This window comes from Primulina huaijiensis, chromosome 14 (assembly GCF_012295235.1).
Source record: "Primulina huaijiensis isolate GDHJ02 chromosome 14, ASM1229523v2, whole genome shotgun sequence".
NCBI lineage: Eukaryota > Viridiplantae > Streptophyta > Magnoliopsida > Lamiales > Gesneriaceae > Primulina > Primulina huaijiensis.
This window is the reverse complement of record NC_133319.1, coordinates 19338959-19356026: the sequence shown is the minus strand read 5'-3', so window position 1 is coordinate 19356026 and position 17068 is coordinate 19338959. Positions and strand designations below refer to the sequence as shown.

Here is a 17068-nt window from a genome sequence, read left to right as displayed (position 1 = left end):
CATAATATTTTTAGTTAAATCACACAACATCACCTCATTAATTTCTAAAAAATTTACTAATGAAACAAATAACCGTAAAAAGAAAATAAATAGATAACCATTGATAATTTTAGCCTTGAATAAAAATAGGTCGGGTTGGTTCGGATTGACGAGTGACCTGATTCTTAATCAGGTCAACTCGGGTTTAACCCAACCAAACCCAAAAAATGTTTTGAATCAGATTTCAGGTCTAATCGAACTTACTTGAACCCAAAAACCCCAAATCCTAACCAAATATTTTTCGGATCAGCTCGAGTTGATAATTTTTTACACCTCTAATCTATATAATATACTCGGTATAACATCTCATGACAAACAAAACCTACATGTTTTGCAGTAACAATTTAAAAGAAAAAAGAAAACCCCACGGCATCGAATTCCTGAAATAAAAAAGAAAAAGAAAAAGAAAAAAAAAAAGTCAACAGTATTTGGCTGTTTCATATTAAGGGGCCATTCAATGCTTATTCAGGAAATTAAATTAATTAAATAAATCGATTATTATAATATAATAACATACGAGTTTAAATTAGCATGTAATGCGGAAAAAAAAACTTCTTGTTACTTCCGGTGTTTCTTGATGAAGTAGACGTACTGAGACAGCAAAGAGCCAAGAAGCTACAGACATTAAAAAAATGGCAGCGGATGGAAGAAGAAACCTTAATCTTCTAGTCCTCCCTTTCCCTGCACAAGGTCACATAAGTCCCTCCCTCGCCTTCTCCAAATTCTTAGCCTCGAAGGGTCTGAATATCACCATTCTAACCACCTCACATTTAACCAAATCAGCCAAAAGTTCCTTAAACATCAGCTCAATCAACATTCAAGCTATATCCGACGGCTCCGAGGATGATAAGGATCGAAAGGAGACCACGGAAGAGATGCTCGCTCGTTTCAAGCGATGTGTCTCGCAGAATTTGGCTAATTTTCTTGACGAACAGATTGAATCTGGTTCTGTCGCTAGAGCCATCATATATGATTCTTGTTTGCCATGGGTTCTGGACATCGCTCGAGGACGTGGCTTGCTAGCGGCGTCGTTTTTCACTCAATCTTGCTCTGTTTGTGCCGTGTACTATCATTTGAAAAATGGGTTGTTGAAGTTTCCTGATGCAGATCGCGTCGTGTCCATGCCTGCATTGCCACGTCTCGACACCGGAGAGTTGCCCGTCTTCCCGAAGGTTATGGATCCTAATAACGCTATAATGAACTTTATTACTGGTCAGTTCTCTAATCTTGAGGAAGTGGATTGGATATTTTTCAACACATTTGACAAGCTTGAATATGAGGTAAGTTTCAGATTTTTTGACATGCAGAAATCATTAATTTATTCATCATCGTTGTGATTAATATTAGAATTTTTTATATGCATTTGATTATGCTATATAAAATGAATTAAACTAGTTCATTAATTCCGTAAACATCCAACTCTCTTTCAGTTCAGATACACATGAACTTACCTTAATTAATAGTAGTTGTTTAATGCAGAGGCTTTTGAGTTACTTTGCTCCGAAAAATCAAAATTACTTAATTTATGCTGGAAGTAGTGTTAAACATTGATAAAAACTTTGAAAATATTTCTATCTCATCAAATTAAAATTTACACAAGTTACATAAAATTTCATTTTCAAGTTTGACATGAGATGGGATTTTGAGAGGAGAAAAAAAGTTTGGTTCCATATCTTGGAACTGTTCATGACTTAATTCTTTGATTTACATATAGGTAATCGAGTGGATGTCTAGAAGATGGCCAATAAAGACGATTGGCCCTACGATCTCGTTATTACAGACAAACGAGGTGATCTCCGACCAGAAGAATGATCATATGATTAGTATCTTTGAGCCAACTGATGAAGAAGCCTGCATAGAATGGCTAGACTTGAAAGAAGCAAACTCAGTCCTTTATGTGTCGTTTGGAAGTGTTGCTGCGCTTCCAAAAGAACAAATGGAGGAGCTTGCATTGGGCCTAATAATGAGCAATTGTGATTTCTTGTGGGTAGTAAGATCGTCAGAAGAGAGTAAGCTCCCTCCCGATTTCATTTCTAATGTCCGGGATCGAGGTTTGATTGTAAAATGGTGCCCACAGCCTCGGATCCTGGCTCATCCCGCTGTCTCGTGTTTTATGACACACTGTGGGTGGAATTCTTTTCTCGAGGCATTGAGTTGCGGTGTGCCGATGATGGGAATGGCACAGTGGGGTGATCAGCAGACGAATGCGAAGTTTATTGAGGATGTTTGGAACGTAGGCGTTCGGATCCCAGGCGACATTAAGAGAGAAGAGGTTGCCAAGGTTGTGGCAGAAGTTGTGCATGGAGACAAAGGGATGGAGCTTAAAAGAAACGCTTGTAAGTGGAAGGAATTGGTTGAAGAAGCTGTTGGGAAAGGTGGGAGTTCTGCTAAGAATGTTAATGACTTTGTTTCACTAATTTTGGATGGCTAACCAACTAGTTTGTTGTTTTTGTTAAATTAAGAAGGATTTTGATTTCTTAAATAATCTTTTAATCTATTGCTTGATATAAGGACGTTGAAATTTTAAATTTATTTAAATTTTGTAAAAAAAGTAATTGGTAATGATATCAGCTCTACTTATTTAAACTGTAAAGTAACTAAAATGTTACATCTCGATTCTTCTCCTAATAAGAACGATTGTTGTACACCGACAACCCCGTATAAATAAAACATATTTCAAATAAAAACATTGTAAGTAACAATGTTGAAATAATGATATTTGAATGAAAACCATATTTAGTCAACAACACTAGGATACAACCGGTAAGGATACAATCTCATATTGATTTCACAAGCAATTGTGAATAATTATTTATAAAATCTAAAAAACAAATCCTTCTTTCCAAAGAAAAAAGAATTTGGGCTTATTATTTGACTGGATCAAAAGGCAATAACAAAATACTGCAAAATATCCAAGCCCAAAAATTGTATTGTATCTATTATTTATTATATAAATCAGACAACAAACAAAATCCACAGGGAAATAAAAACAAACATTTGGTGAGCACTGAGGAGATCTAATACACTCAAGCGGCTGCAGAGCAGATCTCTTTCAGCTTATTCGCAGCAGATTCATTCACCGAGTACTGCATCACATGAAAACCCAAACAACAGGTTCACGATTAGGATCAAATCAACGAATCTAGTGTGGAATTTGTGCGAAAGATTCATAAACAAGGTTCAAATCTATTCATTATTAACACACGTGCGCGCGCGATTAACTTACCTTGTTCAGAACCCATAAAGAATGTTTATAAGTTCTGTTGAGGAGTTCGTGAAGGAAAGCCTCGTCTTTTGGGTCGACTTCTCTGTAGTTGACGAAGTTCTCGCGAGCGTACTTAGCGTAATAACCCCTCGTATCTTGTGGGAGGCGTCGAACGAGCCTCAGCACTTCACTGTAGGCTCTTAAAGCTTTCGACATTTCGCTGATGACCATTTAAAGATTGAGAATTTTCAGTGCGTGGATAGTACTTCGGCTGCGTGATTCCTCGATGATTTTAATTATTTTTATATATAAAGTTATGAGAAAATAGAAGAACTAACGAAATGGAGTTCTTGGGTGTGGGCCCACTGAGCTTCTAGAACTCATGGATCGATTTCCAAGTTTTATCGAGAAAATTTGTAAAATAATTTTGATTAAATATTTATTTAAGAAAATGAGTGATCATCAAATAGTGGGGAAGTTAAAAATAACTTTTTATCATAATTTATAAATAGCAGGTCTCTTGTGAAACGGTCTTACGAATCTTTATTTGTGATACGGATCAACCCTACCGATATTCACAATAAAAAGTAATAATCTTAGTATAAAAAGTAATACTTTTTCATAGATGATTCAAATAAGATATTCGACCCACAAAATTGATCTGTGAGACTGTGTTACAAGAGTTTTTGTAATTTATAAAAGCAAAACTGAAGATTTGGGGAAAAAAAAAATTCCTTTGGAAGAAGCGACAAAGATATTCTTCAATTATCTCATCTATGGAGGTTGAAAAAAGCAGTGGGCAACAATGGTAATTTGCTTATATATATACACCAATGTCTTTTATTTTTCTTTACTCTTTTTTTTTTCAAAAATTAAAAATCCTTTTTCAGTTTATAATTTTTTACGCAAAAACTCTTAATGAGACGGTCTCACTGATCAATTTAGTGAATCGAATCTCTTTCGAGTCATCCATGAAAAAATATTACTTTTATACTAAAAATATTACTTTTTATTGTTAATATCGTTTTAATTTAAAACTCTTTTAAACACCTACTTGTTTATAATTATTAACGTGTCCATTTTTATTTCTCTTATTTAATTTTAATTTCATATAGTTTAAAATTTATAAATTTAAAAAATAAAAAAAATAATTTCATTACCACACCACGGACAAGGTACGTGATCCGGACCAAGTTTTACTAAGAGGACTTCATACCATTGTATAAACTGCATGTAGTATTATATATGCTAGCGGCCGAGATAGCCGAGTTAGCCGTATTACATGTGTAACATAATACATGATTATTATATATATACATAATATTTTTATATTTATAAAATATTTCAAAATAAATTATTTATATATGCTTTTGTGTTTTGGAGACGGCTACAAAGATCAAATTATTAGAGATAAAATGACAAGATATCGAGTGATTATTTAAAGTGCTCAACTATTATATACAATAATATATTATAATTCTGGTCCTTAAAAACTTCAAGGAATATGAGGTAGGATGAAAGTGAAAACAAAAGAAATAAATGCCATGAATACACACATTTCACTCATAACCACTACTGTCTTCAATGGACTTGGCATCCTCTCCGCCACCCAAATCAAATTTTTGGTTTTTTAGATAATATTTCATCAAATTCAAAGAATTTTTTTATTAACTGCATCAATATATTTAATTCACTCCGCACTGGTTCTGTCTAAGAATTCGTAAGTCCTCAGAATCTGCAACAAGAAACAAGGAAATTTTTAGGTATGGATATCTGGTCATGGATATGTGAACTTCCTGAGTCGGACGAGTGGAATCTGTCGAATTCACAGCAGATTTTGCCACTTGCGTCTTCCAAAAATAAAAACTCGGAAACTCGATCGATTGAACTCAGAGCTGAGAGAGTTCGTGGGTTGAATTCTGAAGTTTCCCTTACGTTCTCAATTTGCTTCGTTGGGTTTCCCTGTTTAGAAGAAAAGGAGTCCACCATCTGGGTTTCTGACACGTGTCCCTTGGATGTGGGCAAGCTCTTCTTGCCGCTCGTTCTTCGACTCCTTCAAGAAATCGTGTCGCGTTCACCCGCCGCGCATGATAGCAGCACCCTCCGCCGTTGGCAGCTCGAGAAGCCCAACCTGCAGCCGGTGTCGTGGATTCTTGACTCTTACTCACCGGAATCTTTCTCCAGCTTCTTCAAACTTATCTTCCTCATGCACCTTTTCTGGCTCTGCGCGTGGGACTCGTCGTCGGAAGTTGGCTCCTTCTATTTCCATTCATTGCTGGCACCGAACATCGACGCATTTACGTGCAAACACGCTCCGGTGCTGCGGAGCTTCTTCATCGCAATCGGAGCAGATGTAGAGCACTGTCTCATGCGCACCTTCGGGTACATCTTAGCTAAATGGCTTATTTTAAGAGATGTTGAAGCTGGAATACAGAATTTGACCCATATTCCCTCAAAGAATCTTGGATTTTCTTATGCCATGGAAGCTCACGGATTATGGGTTTTGAAGGGTTATGCCCCGGTGAAATCCATGAAATGCGAGCAGTCATTTCAAGGTCAAAACAGTGATTTCCCTTTTGTCATTCAGGCAACAGAATCTTTGCTAAAGTACGCTTTAGCCCATCAGCAGCTTGAGGCTGTGATTCAGTTGGAATATACAGTTGGGTTTCATGAAAACTATGTTCAAGTAAACGCACGTGTGGATAATTTACGTCTGCATGTGGTTAAACTAGGGTTCAAGAAAGACAAGGATGAAGTTTTACTTGAGGAGAAGTATTTCCCATCAAGGATTCGGATGTGGGTTGGGCCAGAAGCTGGGGCCGGTTATGTGGGCGGGTTAAGTTTGGGCCGGTCCACGGATAACCTAGAGAGGGAGATGGAAAACGAAAAGATCTTGAAGGGTGTCTTTGAAAATTCAAAGTCCCTTAAGGTGAAAGCCATGGAGAAGAAGACAACTAGAGCCAAAATCAAGAATTGGAGATGGGACCAAGATGTGGAGGGAAATGTTGCAATATTTGATGCAAGTTTGTGTGACACTACCACCGGGGTTGAGGTCGCCATGTGGAAGCCTATTGTTAATGGTGGAGAAATTAAGGTAGATTTTAGGAATCGGTACACAGGAGGTGGCCGAGGGTTTACCAAGTCTGGCGGTCTGGTAGTTTCCGGATCAGAGTGCGGTGGAAGTGTGGCGTGGAGGATGAGCAAAGAGATCGAAGGGAGTGTGTTGAAGTGGAGGATAGGTGGAAAGATTTGGGTGACATATTTGGCTAATAATGTTAGGACTTCATATTATGAGACAAGATGTATTGAGTGGTCTGATGAGGTTGATTTGCCTATAATACCTAGCCAGAATTAGAAGTCCAAGATTTATGTTAGTAAAGAATTATCTTGATATGTAAATAATTTATGCATCGTGTATAATATAAAGTATTAAGATAAATATCCTAAGCTTTCGTCAAACTATCATAATTAAGACAAAAAATATTATAGACTGAAACGACTCTAAACATCTGTTGATTTTTTTTTTAAAAAAATCTATGAATCGGCCGAAGCCTATACGTACGCCAATACATATTAAAATTTCGAAGCATGCCTTTAAAAATAAATCCGGCTAGCGGGTAAATCATTGCAGTTAAAATTATAAAGAAATGAACCACCCTACGAGTCTATTGTAAGGAAAACAGAAGCATTGAGCAAAACACTACAATTTGGCAAACCATAGACCCATAAAAAAATCATAAATTGCTTAAAATACTGTTTAAACATAATCCTCGGAAATAGCACAGGGTCCTAGGGTTCTCGTGCTCCACCAGCTCCGCCAGATCAGTCATCTGCTCCTCCTGTCTCCTCAAACTCATGCTCACATGTATCAATCACACCTAGTGAGTCTAAAGATTCAACACATCTTAACCATGATAACAAAATATACATATACATAACATGCAATCGTGAAAAGTACTGTAATTAACATAACTTTCATGATCTTTCATAAACATAAACATTTTCATTTCCTGTCATCAAATGCATGTACGTTTTCCCCTTAGACGAATTCAGATCATTAATTATGACTTTCGTATCAGATGTTTGTCGATTGATCAATCTTACGTATTACCATGGTACCAGGTGACAGGGACATCACCGAAACTCTCAACCGTCAACTGAGCATTGGTCTTACATGCCATCGTATCATTTCGTATTCGTATTAGTCACAATCAAATCACCTCCTTCAAAACATTTTATTATATCCATCTACTTATAAAAATTCATGCATGCAACATTTTCTTCAAACCAAGGATGCAACACATTCATTAACATTTTACATGAAAATTCATATTCATTCAAAATAAACATTTTAAAACATAAACTTTCAGTTATCAAGACACTATCAGGACTGCTAACATAATTCAGGTGTAAAATGATCACTTTAATTTGTTCCTGAAACCTTAACTTGACCATTTTACCCGTGGACCTGTTCGAGTCCATCCAAGCTTACCGAAACACGTTAAAACACATTCTTAATCATTCTTTAGACATAAACTCAAGCCATTTGTCTAAGTTTCATAATTCGTTCTAAAACTCGGACCAGAGTCCCGGTTTTAACCCGAAACTCAATCAATCTTTCCCAAACTTTAACCATGGCTTAATAGTACCTAACCAGACCTTAAAAAACCTAAACCATACCACTTAAGACCCTTGAAAACCTCTGAAACTTTGCTGGAAAATTCTGCACTTATGGGCCGAAAATCCTAGCATTGCATTAGCCTTAAATTTCGACTCTAGCCCAAAACCATTGAGACCAGACCCGAACTAACCAACCTAGGACAAAGACCAAACCCTCTTGGACCGACCTAGCCTCTGGCTGCATCACCATGCACGAGACCCTGACTCAGACCCACAGAGCCTAAACCACGGCCTGGAACAGACCTGAGCACAGCCGCCCCCTCACCAAACCTGATCGAGCCCATAGCTCCTCCAAACCATGAGATCGCGGTTGGCCCTCTACACTACATGTTCCAAACTTGATCCCTGCATCTAAAACACCTTCAACCTGCTGTAAAACGACTCTTTAGTCAACGAGACCTGGCATCCCCTTCAATACATGTCAAAAACGTGAGATACCTAGAAGAAAAATGAGATGTTTTCCATGTAAATTTGATTCATATGTGCATACATCAGTAGATCCGCCATTTTTCATGCACAAACACGCAAATAAACATATATTGATGTGAATGATGAGAAAACGAGGGAATATAGTGTGCCTTTGCGTCTAAACCCTCGAAAATTCGCACAAACGATACGAGAGACGAACACCAGAGGGATGGGACTTCTTTCCTCAAGAATTCCCTTGAAAAATCGTGGCAGAAACCTGCAGTTGTGTGTGTGTGTGCCGTTGTGATATAGGTGGAGAGAAATCATAGGGTTTTGAGTGAAAATAATGAAAAGAATGATGGGATAATGTGCCTAAACTTTAAAATATTAAAAGTAGTGACTTTAGTCCAAAATCCTACTATAACAGGCTCATCAAGCCCAATAACGTATACGTAAAATATTTGTTTTGATAAGTTTTCAAAAATATTACCCGATCCCTCAAAAAGTCTTTAATTTTTCCAAAAATTAATTATCAATTTAAAATATAACTCGACGTGTAAAAATATTCTAAACCCTATTTTTTAAAATCACATATTAATTACATCATATATTAAAAATTAAAAATAATTATTTAATACAAAAATATTCCTTAACCAGTCACCGGCCTTTGTTTCTCGATCGAGTATCGAAAAATGTCAAAAGCCCTATATTCAACAATCAGATAAAACTTTCTACCTAAACATAAAAACATGCTTTTAGTCATACATTTAATGAAATTAAAATAATTTAATTAAGTAATTTATCTTTTCTCTAGATTTGTATGCAGTTGAATTACATCATGGTATTTTTGGACCTTACATTGACACCATATATAAAAATAAATATGAAAGTTAGATATAAACTTGGTATAGTACATTGTACCGAGGATGTGTTGAGATTAACCTTAGAGAATAATTTAAATTACTTTTGTGTAAATGTAGGATTTAAAAAAAAAATTATTGTAAAAACAACCCAAAGAATGATGTTTATATAGGTAGGGTAAACTATAAAAAGAATAAAATGAATAATCTATTTCTGAGGGCTAATAATAATATATTTTAACATCTCATCCTCAAACTCGTGATACTACAGTTAAAAGCATTGAGATTTTGTCAGACAAAAAACGGAAGCGCGAAGCGGGATGTGTCTTGTAAACATATCAGTTATATGCAGAGAATAAGGAACGAAAGGTAAGGCGATGGTGCCAAGCTGGAGATGATAACGTGCACGCTCAAACAGATCGGCTATGTACTTTGACTGGGATAAAAAATAACCTTTGGAGAATAGACAACCTCAATTCCTAAAAAGTAACAAAGCAAACCTAAGTCTTTTATAGCAAAGAAGCGAGCTAACTCAGACTTCAAATCCTCAATACCATCAATATCATCACCGATGATTATCATGTCATCAACATATAAAGAGAAGTATGTGACCTGCACGAGTACACTTGACAAATAATGCGGAATCATGATGACTAAGAATAAACCCAAGCGAAGTAATCACTATAGAAAATTTATCGAACCAAGCACGATGAGCTTGTTTGAGACCATAAAGAGCCTTGTGAAGCCTGCAAACTTCACTAGGTTGGGGAGCAACACCAGGAGGAGGAGCCATCAAAACTTTTTCGTGAAGATCACCATTCAAGAAGGCATTCTTGACATCTATCTGAGATATTTTTCATCGAAAAACAAAAGCAACATCAATTAGAGTACGAACTGTCGTCAATTTAGCAACATGGGCAAATGTTTCTTCATAGTCCATGCCATGCTTCTGAGAGTAACCTTTAGCAACAAGACAGGCTTTGTATCGTTCAACAGATCCATCATATTTGGTTTTGATCTTGTAGACCCAACGAGAGCAAATGATATGCTTTCCTAGTGGCAACTGAACCAAATCACACGTATGAGTATGATGAAGAGCAGTCAGTTCCTCAGCCATAGCATTCTTCCAAAGTGGATTACCAACAGCTTTACTATAGGATAAAGGCTCATAGAGACGACGAATAAAGACAACAAATGAATCAAAAGAGCCAGAATAACACGAGTAAGCAAAATCATGTAGTTGAGTAGACTTACGAACACAAGTGGACGGGCGGAGTGTAGGATTATCTGTAATGCCATGAGATGATTGGGTTGTCGTAGGGGGAGTTGGAGGAGCAGAAGTCTCGGGTGTGGTCATGAGCAAGGTTTTGTCGGTGTCGGAGGTGAAAAGGCCAATACGAATAAGATCTGTATGTGTCATATTATGCGAACTAACATGTATAGAAAAGAATGAAATATGTTCAAGTAACACAACATGACGAGAGACATACAGTTTTTGACTAATTGGATCAAAACAATATCTTTTTTTACCAATACTATAACCAAGAAAAACACACAAAGCAGAACGTGGAGACAACTTATTGTGCTCGATGTGTGGTCGGAGAACAAAACAGGTACAACCAAAAACACATAATGAAGAAAATCAGGAGCATGACCATACATTTTTTCAAAAGGTGAAAAACCTGAATTGTGTGAAGTTGAAATTCTATTGATCACATGAATAGCAGTAGGAATTTCTTTGCCCCAAAACGCACTAGGAACATCAGAAGACAGTAAGAAGGAGCGAGTTGTTTCAACAATATGTCTATGTTTCCTTTCTACAACACCATTTTGTTCAGAGGTTTCTCTACATGAGGTTTGACGTATTGTACCATCAGAAGCAAGCAGCCGAGAGAAGTCGTTAGAAGTATATTCATCCTCCAAATCACAACGAAAGCGCTTGATGACAGTTGAATGTTGATTTTTCACAAGAGCTTTAAAATATTTGAAAATAGCAAGATAATCAGGCCTATGTTTCATCATATAAACCCAACGATAATGAGTGTAATCATCAATAAAAGAAACATAATATCTTGACCCTTCTTTCGTGAGAATGGGCGATGGTCCCCACACATCTGAATGAACAAATCAGAAGGAGTAGGAGGAAAAAAAAGACTTTTATAAAAAGATAAAGCATAAAATTTTGTCAGTTTGCAACCATTACAATCAGAAATATTGTGACTTTTCAAAGTTCCTAGTGCTCTTGTAAACGCTAAAAATTGCAAATTAGATGCGGAAACGTGGTCTAGACGATTATGCCATAAATAAAAATCAGAAGACCAATGACTCAAGCGAAAAGAAGAGATCCACACTAGATAATGCAACATACAGTACTCTGAGATAATCCAAAACATAAAGTCCCCCATGTCTACGGCCTGTCCCAATCAACCTCTTGGATCATGGGTCCTGCACATAACAATTTTAGGAAGAGAAGTTGATTAAGTATCCAGACTCACATAGTTTACTGACCGAAATAAGATTAAGATTAAGTGTAAGAGTGCGAATATAGTATACATCAAGAAAAGATAAACAACACGTAACAAGAGAACCAACGCCTACTAATGGCATCGGTGTACCATCAGCAGTCACAATTTCAATAGAAGAATTGAGAGACAAAGAAACAAAAGAGGATAAATAAGGAGACATGTGATGAGATGCTCCATAATCCAAGACCACATGGAGGAAGATATACCCGAAGTGCCAGAGGATGAAAAACCTATATGTGAAGAAGTTGACATAGCACGAAGCTGTGAAGCGAGGAACTGTTGAAACTGCTCAAACAAATACAGATCCAAAGACGTTCGTTTATTATAAACAATAATTTAATTATAAACAATAATTTTAATTTGTTTTTTAGAGATGCTTTATATGTTTTAGATTTGATTAAAACAATATTTACATTTCTATGTTAGATAAATATGTATTTTTTGTTTATTTGTTAAAGATGATCGAAATATTTACAAGAATGGACGTTTAATCGGAACAAGCGAAATACAAAACGATCTCTATAATATAAAATAAAAGATATTCCAAATAATCATATCTAAGTAAACACGATATCAACAATAATAAACAAAAAAAAAAAGATAATCTATCTAAATAAGCACTCTTGTATCAAATAATATTTTTTTGGTTCAATACATATAGCACGGACCGTCAATATAATTCTAGATTTTACACCTACTTAATACTCCGTACATATTTATGAAAAAACAAATAATACATTTCTTGGAATACACTGTTGTAAATTAAGAAAATTGTAAGAACTTAATAATTATTTATATTTTTTGTTATATTTGATACGAAATATATCACATTACAGAAATACCCATCTGTATAACATAATGTCACAGTATCTTTAGGCACTATTTGAAGTTAAAGATAAATAATCTAATATGATAATAAAACAATAAAAAATGATAGTTAATATATTATTTGGTTTCATCGATATAGTTTGTTTGATTTGATTGATTAAATTTGAGATAGGATGATAAATTACCATTTTATTTTTTTAGTAATTAATAAAATATTAATAATATTATTTATTAAAGATAATATTATAATTTAAATTCAATTATTTGATTGATATAAGATAGTTAATTAGTATATAAATATGTAATATGACCAAATAAACATGAATGAGATAAAATAAATCATCAATGCACTAATAATGTGCAACTAAAAAAATGTCTTAGTTTTTAGTTGACTTATTTGGGCCTAAGAGACATGATAATACTAGCCTAAGATTGGGCCTGAACTGCTACACGTGGATGCGGCCCAAATATCAACTGCACAATCTCCTGCGTAGTATCACTTCTCCAAAACCCTGGTGAAAACCCTACCAGAGCCACTCCGGATTCCGAACGAAGCAGCAGTATGGCTTGGCGTGGTTCGTTTTCCAGATCTTTCATCTCCACGGCCAGGGCTTCCGCCTTCCGCTCGTCGCCGCCGCTCTCATCGGGTCGGCGCGTTCGCCCGCCTTACCTCCAACCCCGCCGCCTCTCGTTTTCCAATCCTAGGTCCTAAATTCGATACTTATTAATTAGATTGATTGTCATCACTTTTATTCCAATTCAATTGAATTATCTAATATTATCGCGTTTGTGTACTTTCCTTGATTTTAGTCCAATTTCTTATTCTTTTTTTCCTCATTGGGATCCATTTCTTATCCTGCTACTTGACCTAATTGCCATGTGTGTATATCAGCTCGAGGTAAATTGGATTCGTTGTTGAGATTCACCAAGTTATGTGGTGCAGGACATTGGGGGAACTGGGATGTACTCAATCGCTGATGCCACTGCATAATGTAATGGCCGGAGCACGGCTGACATCTCACTTGGCAGCCAATGCGCGGGCGTGCTGTGAGCTGTACAATGGTACCTTCTGCCGTACTTGTCAGGATCGCTAGTAGTTTCTTTGTGAGTCTGATGCGTTTATTATTAGGATATAGTCCTGGCAATAAATGCTCTGTAGGAAATTTGAATCTTGTTTATTTTTCTAGTATAATATAATATAATTTTATAATCGATTTTGCCAAATGCGGTTTACTTTGATGCAATTGTTATTAGGATATGGTCCTGGTGATAAATGCTCTGTAGGAAATTTGAAGCTTGTTTATTTTTCTAGTATGATCTTATAATCGATTTTGCCAAATGTGGTTTACTTTGATATTTATTCCGATAAGGGGTGTGGTAGTCAAATTATGCGTTAGCTTTGTGAAAATTGGTTGATAAAAAAAATTGGGATTATCGGGATTGATAGGGAGGAATGGAAAAGATGGGTGATGTCAGCAGCGCTTCCCGACAAGCAATGGCAGGATTCTGACTCTGAATTGTAGGTTAATTTTTTCCCTTCAAACAATTGTTCTGACTTCTGACGTGTGCTCCCATTGTGTTTTCCTTGCTTGCGTTCCATTTGGAACTCATCAAATAGTAGAAAATGCAATAATTTTGCCAACATGAGAAGAAGTTGAGCGTGCTTGCATTGTTTCTTTCTTTCATATAATATATAATGATATAAAATATTTGAAAGAATGCAGTCTCTTCTTTCATATAATATTGAAAGAATGTAGGAGACTGAGGGCTTTTTAGAACAGAAGCAGCTGGTTAAGTTTTATTTAAGCTGACTCGTGCTTCTGTTAGTTGACTGGCTCTTTTTGGCCATTTTTTGTGTTCATTAAACACTATTAAAGTTTGTACTTAATGTTTTGATTTCTATAGTTTTAAATTTAGGTTTGTCATTTGAGAGAGCATGGGAATGTATATTATTTTTCTTCATGTTTCTAATAATTTTTGCTCTCTTCTATATGTTATTTCTGCTTACTAAATTTGTCATTTGTGCACATCTTCACGGGCAGAAAACTATGTTGACTTTCTACTTTGTCATATTCACTAGTAGTTGCTTATGTTGCCATCAAATGATGACACTAAAGTTGCATGTTTATGCTACTTTAATTCAAATTCCAGTGTGCCTCCTTTTCAAGCGTTCAACAAAAAAACTATAGATTTATCTTTTACGTTACTGGAATGAGAAGACCACCATTAATCGTGGGTAAATCAAAGTAATTCTCTAGTTTTATCTCAAGGTGATAGATCTGTACATTGAACTATTAATTCTTAGAGAGTTAATTCAGCTGGTCTGAGTGTGAATCCTGCTATTTCATATTCATATGTGATTGAGATGGCCACTGTTACCTGTTGGTTACATTTGTCAATTGAAGGATCACCTGTCATAAGGGTGAGTGGCATAGTCTTTATCTTGACATAGTAACAGAGCATATATGTATTGTTGTTTTAGTTGGCTCAGGGCTATCATAATGTTAAGTTGTTTTCTTAGGGACATGGATATAAACATAGAAAGGTAGTGGCATATTAAAAAGAGCCTTAGCTAAATAGCTACCTATTGAATAGAATTCAGACTATCAATAGATTGAGCCATGTTGACATGACCCTAGGTCAATTAAGTTTGGTGTAGCTAACATCGGTTTGATATCCAAATATTGCTGTCTTAGAACCGGAAGTAGACTTGTTTTCCAAGTTCGAGTTTCCCCTCCTCCCATCATATCCATAAAACTGACTTGTTTGAGATAACAAAAGATTGAAAATAGACCCCCCTTTCATTTGAATTTTGTATCTGGAAAACCGATACATGTTGGGTTTTTTCTAAAGGATTGTTTTACATAACAAAATGTGTAATGCATTCTTTGCTACATCAGTTGCATTGTAAGATATGGAGTCACTGGTCATGTGTTAGGACCATCAAATTTACTTGGATTAGGTGGGAGTTCTATTGTCAACATTAAATTAGTGGCTCTCCAGATCGTGGTCTATGAAGTGAATTACAACTCACCAAGCATACATGTAGTATATTAAGTGTTCTTAAAAACTCCGCTCCTACCCAAATCAACGTTCCATTAGCTACAAATACGCCCAAATTGTGTAACATTTTGAAGAGACTACTGTGTCAATTGTATGCTACAATCTGAACAATACAAAAATCGACTAGTTCACCGCTATAATACGACACTATAAAATGGACCGAGTGAGAGTACTAGTTTGTCAACTATTTAGAGATACAGAGTTTTTACACATTTCATATAACCATTGTAATTCTTACATTGTGGCAGGCACTTGAACATATTGTTGGATCAAAACAGTGGGTACTAAAAGATTGGATCTTGGCGAAAGGTGTCTCCTGCAGGAACTCTTGAGGAATAAAGAAAATGTTTATAAAGAACTGAGCCGTTAATACGGATATTTGCTAGCTGCAATACTTGTGGTTGTCACAATCAACCTAAATTTGTAGTGCTTTGATGTTGTATCGTTCTTCCTCTTTGGATTAATTGTTACGCATCCTATTTAATGTATTTTGAAGAGTTGGGACTCTCTGTTGCGCATTGTAACAATTACATATACTATCATTCTTCGAGACTTTTATGAAGGTCCAATCACTGACGTAGATTTTTATGTGCTTATTATTAGTTCAATAAGCCAAATTTTGATTAGGTGGCATGTGTGACGTCGTGGGTCACTGCTGTATTTATCATAAGAGCTAAAAAGATTCAAAATAATTTTCAAACCTTTATGTTTTGATACAATATATTCAATATGTCGATCTCACGTATTTTATTTTGAATTAGATTAAATGATAGTTGAACTCCTTGTATCAAAACATAGACTGCATGTTAATTTAGGTGTGATATAGACTTGCCCATAAAAATAATTTCAACATTGCATGCGGATAGTTTAACATTAATGTTCCATTATTATTTCAATTTCACCACATATTAATTTGAAAATAATTGATCTGGAGTATGTTTGGTTGATGTGATTAACTAAGGATAGATGAATAATCACATACTTATCTAATGTTTGGTTAAAATTTTAAGATATATTAATAATCATTTTGACCCGGTTTAAGATCTAATTTTATGATTAATTATTTGATTATTAATCTAAAAAATTAAGGGGATAAGTTATCAACACACCACAAATTACATTTTTATCCTCTTATCTCTTATGAAAATAAATATTTATTAAATTCTAATTTATTGTGTTTAATGATTACCGTAATATTTTCAAATATATTTCTAATAAATATATTTAAATTAATTTTAATAAACATAAATTATAATTATAAATATTTAATTATCTATCAAATTATTTTAAAAATATTTATAATTATTTTAAGAAAATACAATAATATTGTAATTATTACTAAAACTTTATTTAACATTAAAATTAATATTCAAAATATTACTACTATTTTAATTATTAATTATAAATATTTAATTATCTATCAAATTATTTTAAAAATATTTATAATTATTTTAAGAAAA

The 17068-nt window shown here is 35.0% G+C and overlaps 4 protein-coding genes across 8 annotated transcripts; 3 read left to right on the top strand and 1 right to left on the bottom strand.

Annotated features, from left to right (window-relative positions):
- Positions 1-592: 592 nt before the first annotated feature.
- Positions 593-2580, top strand: LOC140957605 (UDP glycosyltransferase 9-like). The gene is made up of 2 exons (XM_073414929.1): positions 593-1319; positions 1754-2580. Exons 1-2 carry the CDS (start codon positions 672-674, stop codon positions 2468-2470), a joined length of 1365 nt encoding a protein of 454 aa, XP_073271030.1. The 5' UTR covers positions 593-671; the 3' UTR covers positions 2471-2580.
- A 279-nt stretch (positions 2581-2859) lies between these two features.
- LOC140957690 (LYR motif-containing protein At3g19508) lies at positions 2860-3603 on the bottom strand. Its single transcript, XM_073415033.1, has 2 exons — positions 3266-3603; positions 2860-3125 (listed from the first exon to the last, which is right to left on the bottom strand). Exons 1-2 carry the CDS (start codon positions 3473-3475, stop codon positions 3066-3068), a joined length of 270 nt encoding a protein of 89 aa, XP_073271134.1. The 5' UTR covers positions 3476-3603; the 3' UTR covers positions 2860-3065.
- A 1200-nt stretch (positions 3604-4803) lies between these two features.
- LOC140957469 (uncharacterized) lies at positions 4804-6645 on the top strand. Its single transcript, XM_073414755.1, has one exon. The coding sequence runs from the start codon at positions 5010-5012 to the stop codon at positions 6597-6599; it is 1590 nt and encodes a 529-aa protein (XP_073270856.1). The 5' UTR covers positions 4804-5009; the 3' UTR covers positions 6600-6645.
- Positions 6646-13045: 6400 nt separating this feature from the next.
- On the top strand, positions 13046-16115 carry LOC140956561 (uncharacterized). Of its 5 annotated transcripts, none has more exons than XR_012171489.1 (4): positions 13046-13250; positions 13489-13607; positions 13993-14068; positions 15857-16115. XR_012171489.1 is itself a non-coding variant. In XM_073413348.1 (4 exons), the coding sequence occupies exons 1-3, from the start codon at positions 13108-13110 to the stop codon at positions 14013-14015; spliced, it is 285 nt and encodes a 94-aa protein (XP_073269449.1). In that variant the 5' UTR covers positions 13046-13107; the 3' UTR covers positions 14016-14064; positions 15857-16115. The 5 variants fall into 5 exon arrangements, 3 of the variants coding, with proteins under 3 accessions (XP_073269449.1, XP_073269450.1, XP_073269448.1); XR_012171488.1 differs by having other exon boundaries at positions 13489-13649; positions 13993-14064; XM_073413348.1 differs by having other exon boundaries at positions 13993-14064.
- Positions 16116-17068: the final 953 nt, after the last annotated feature.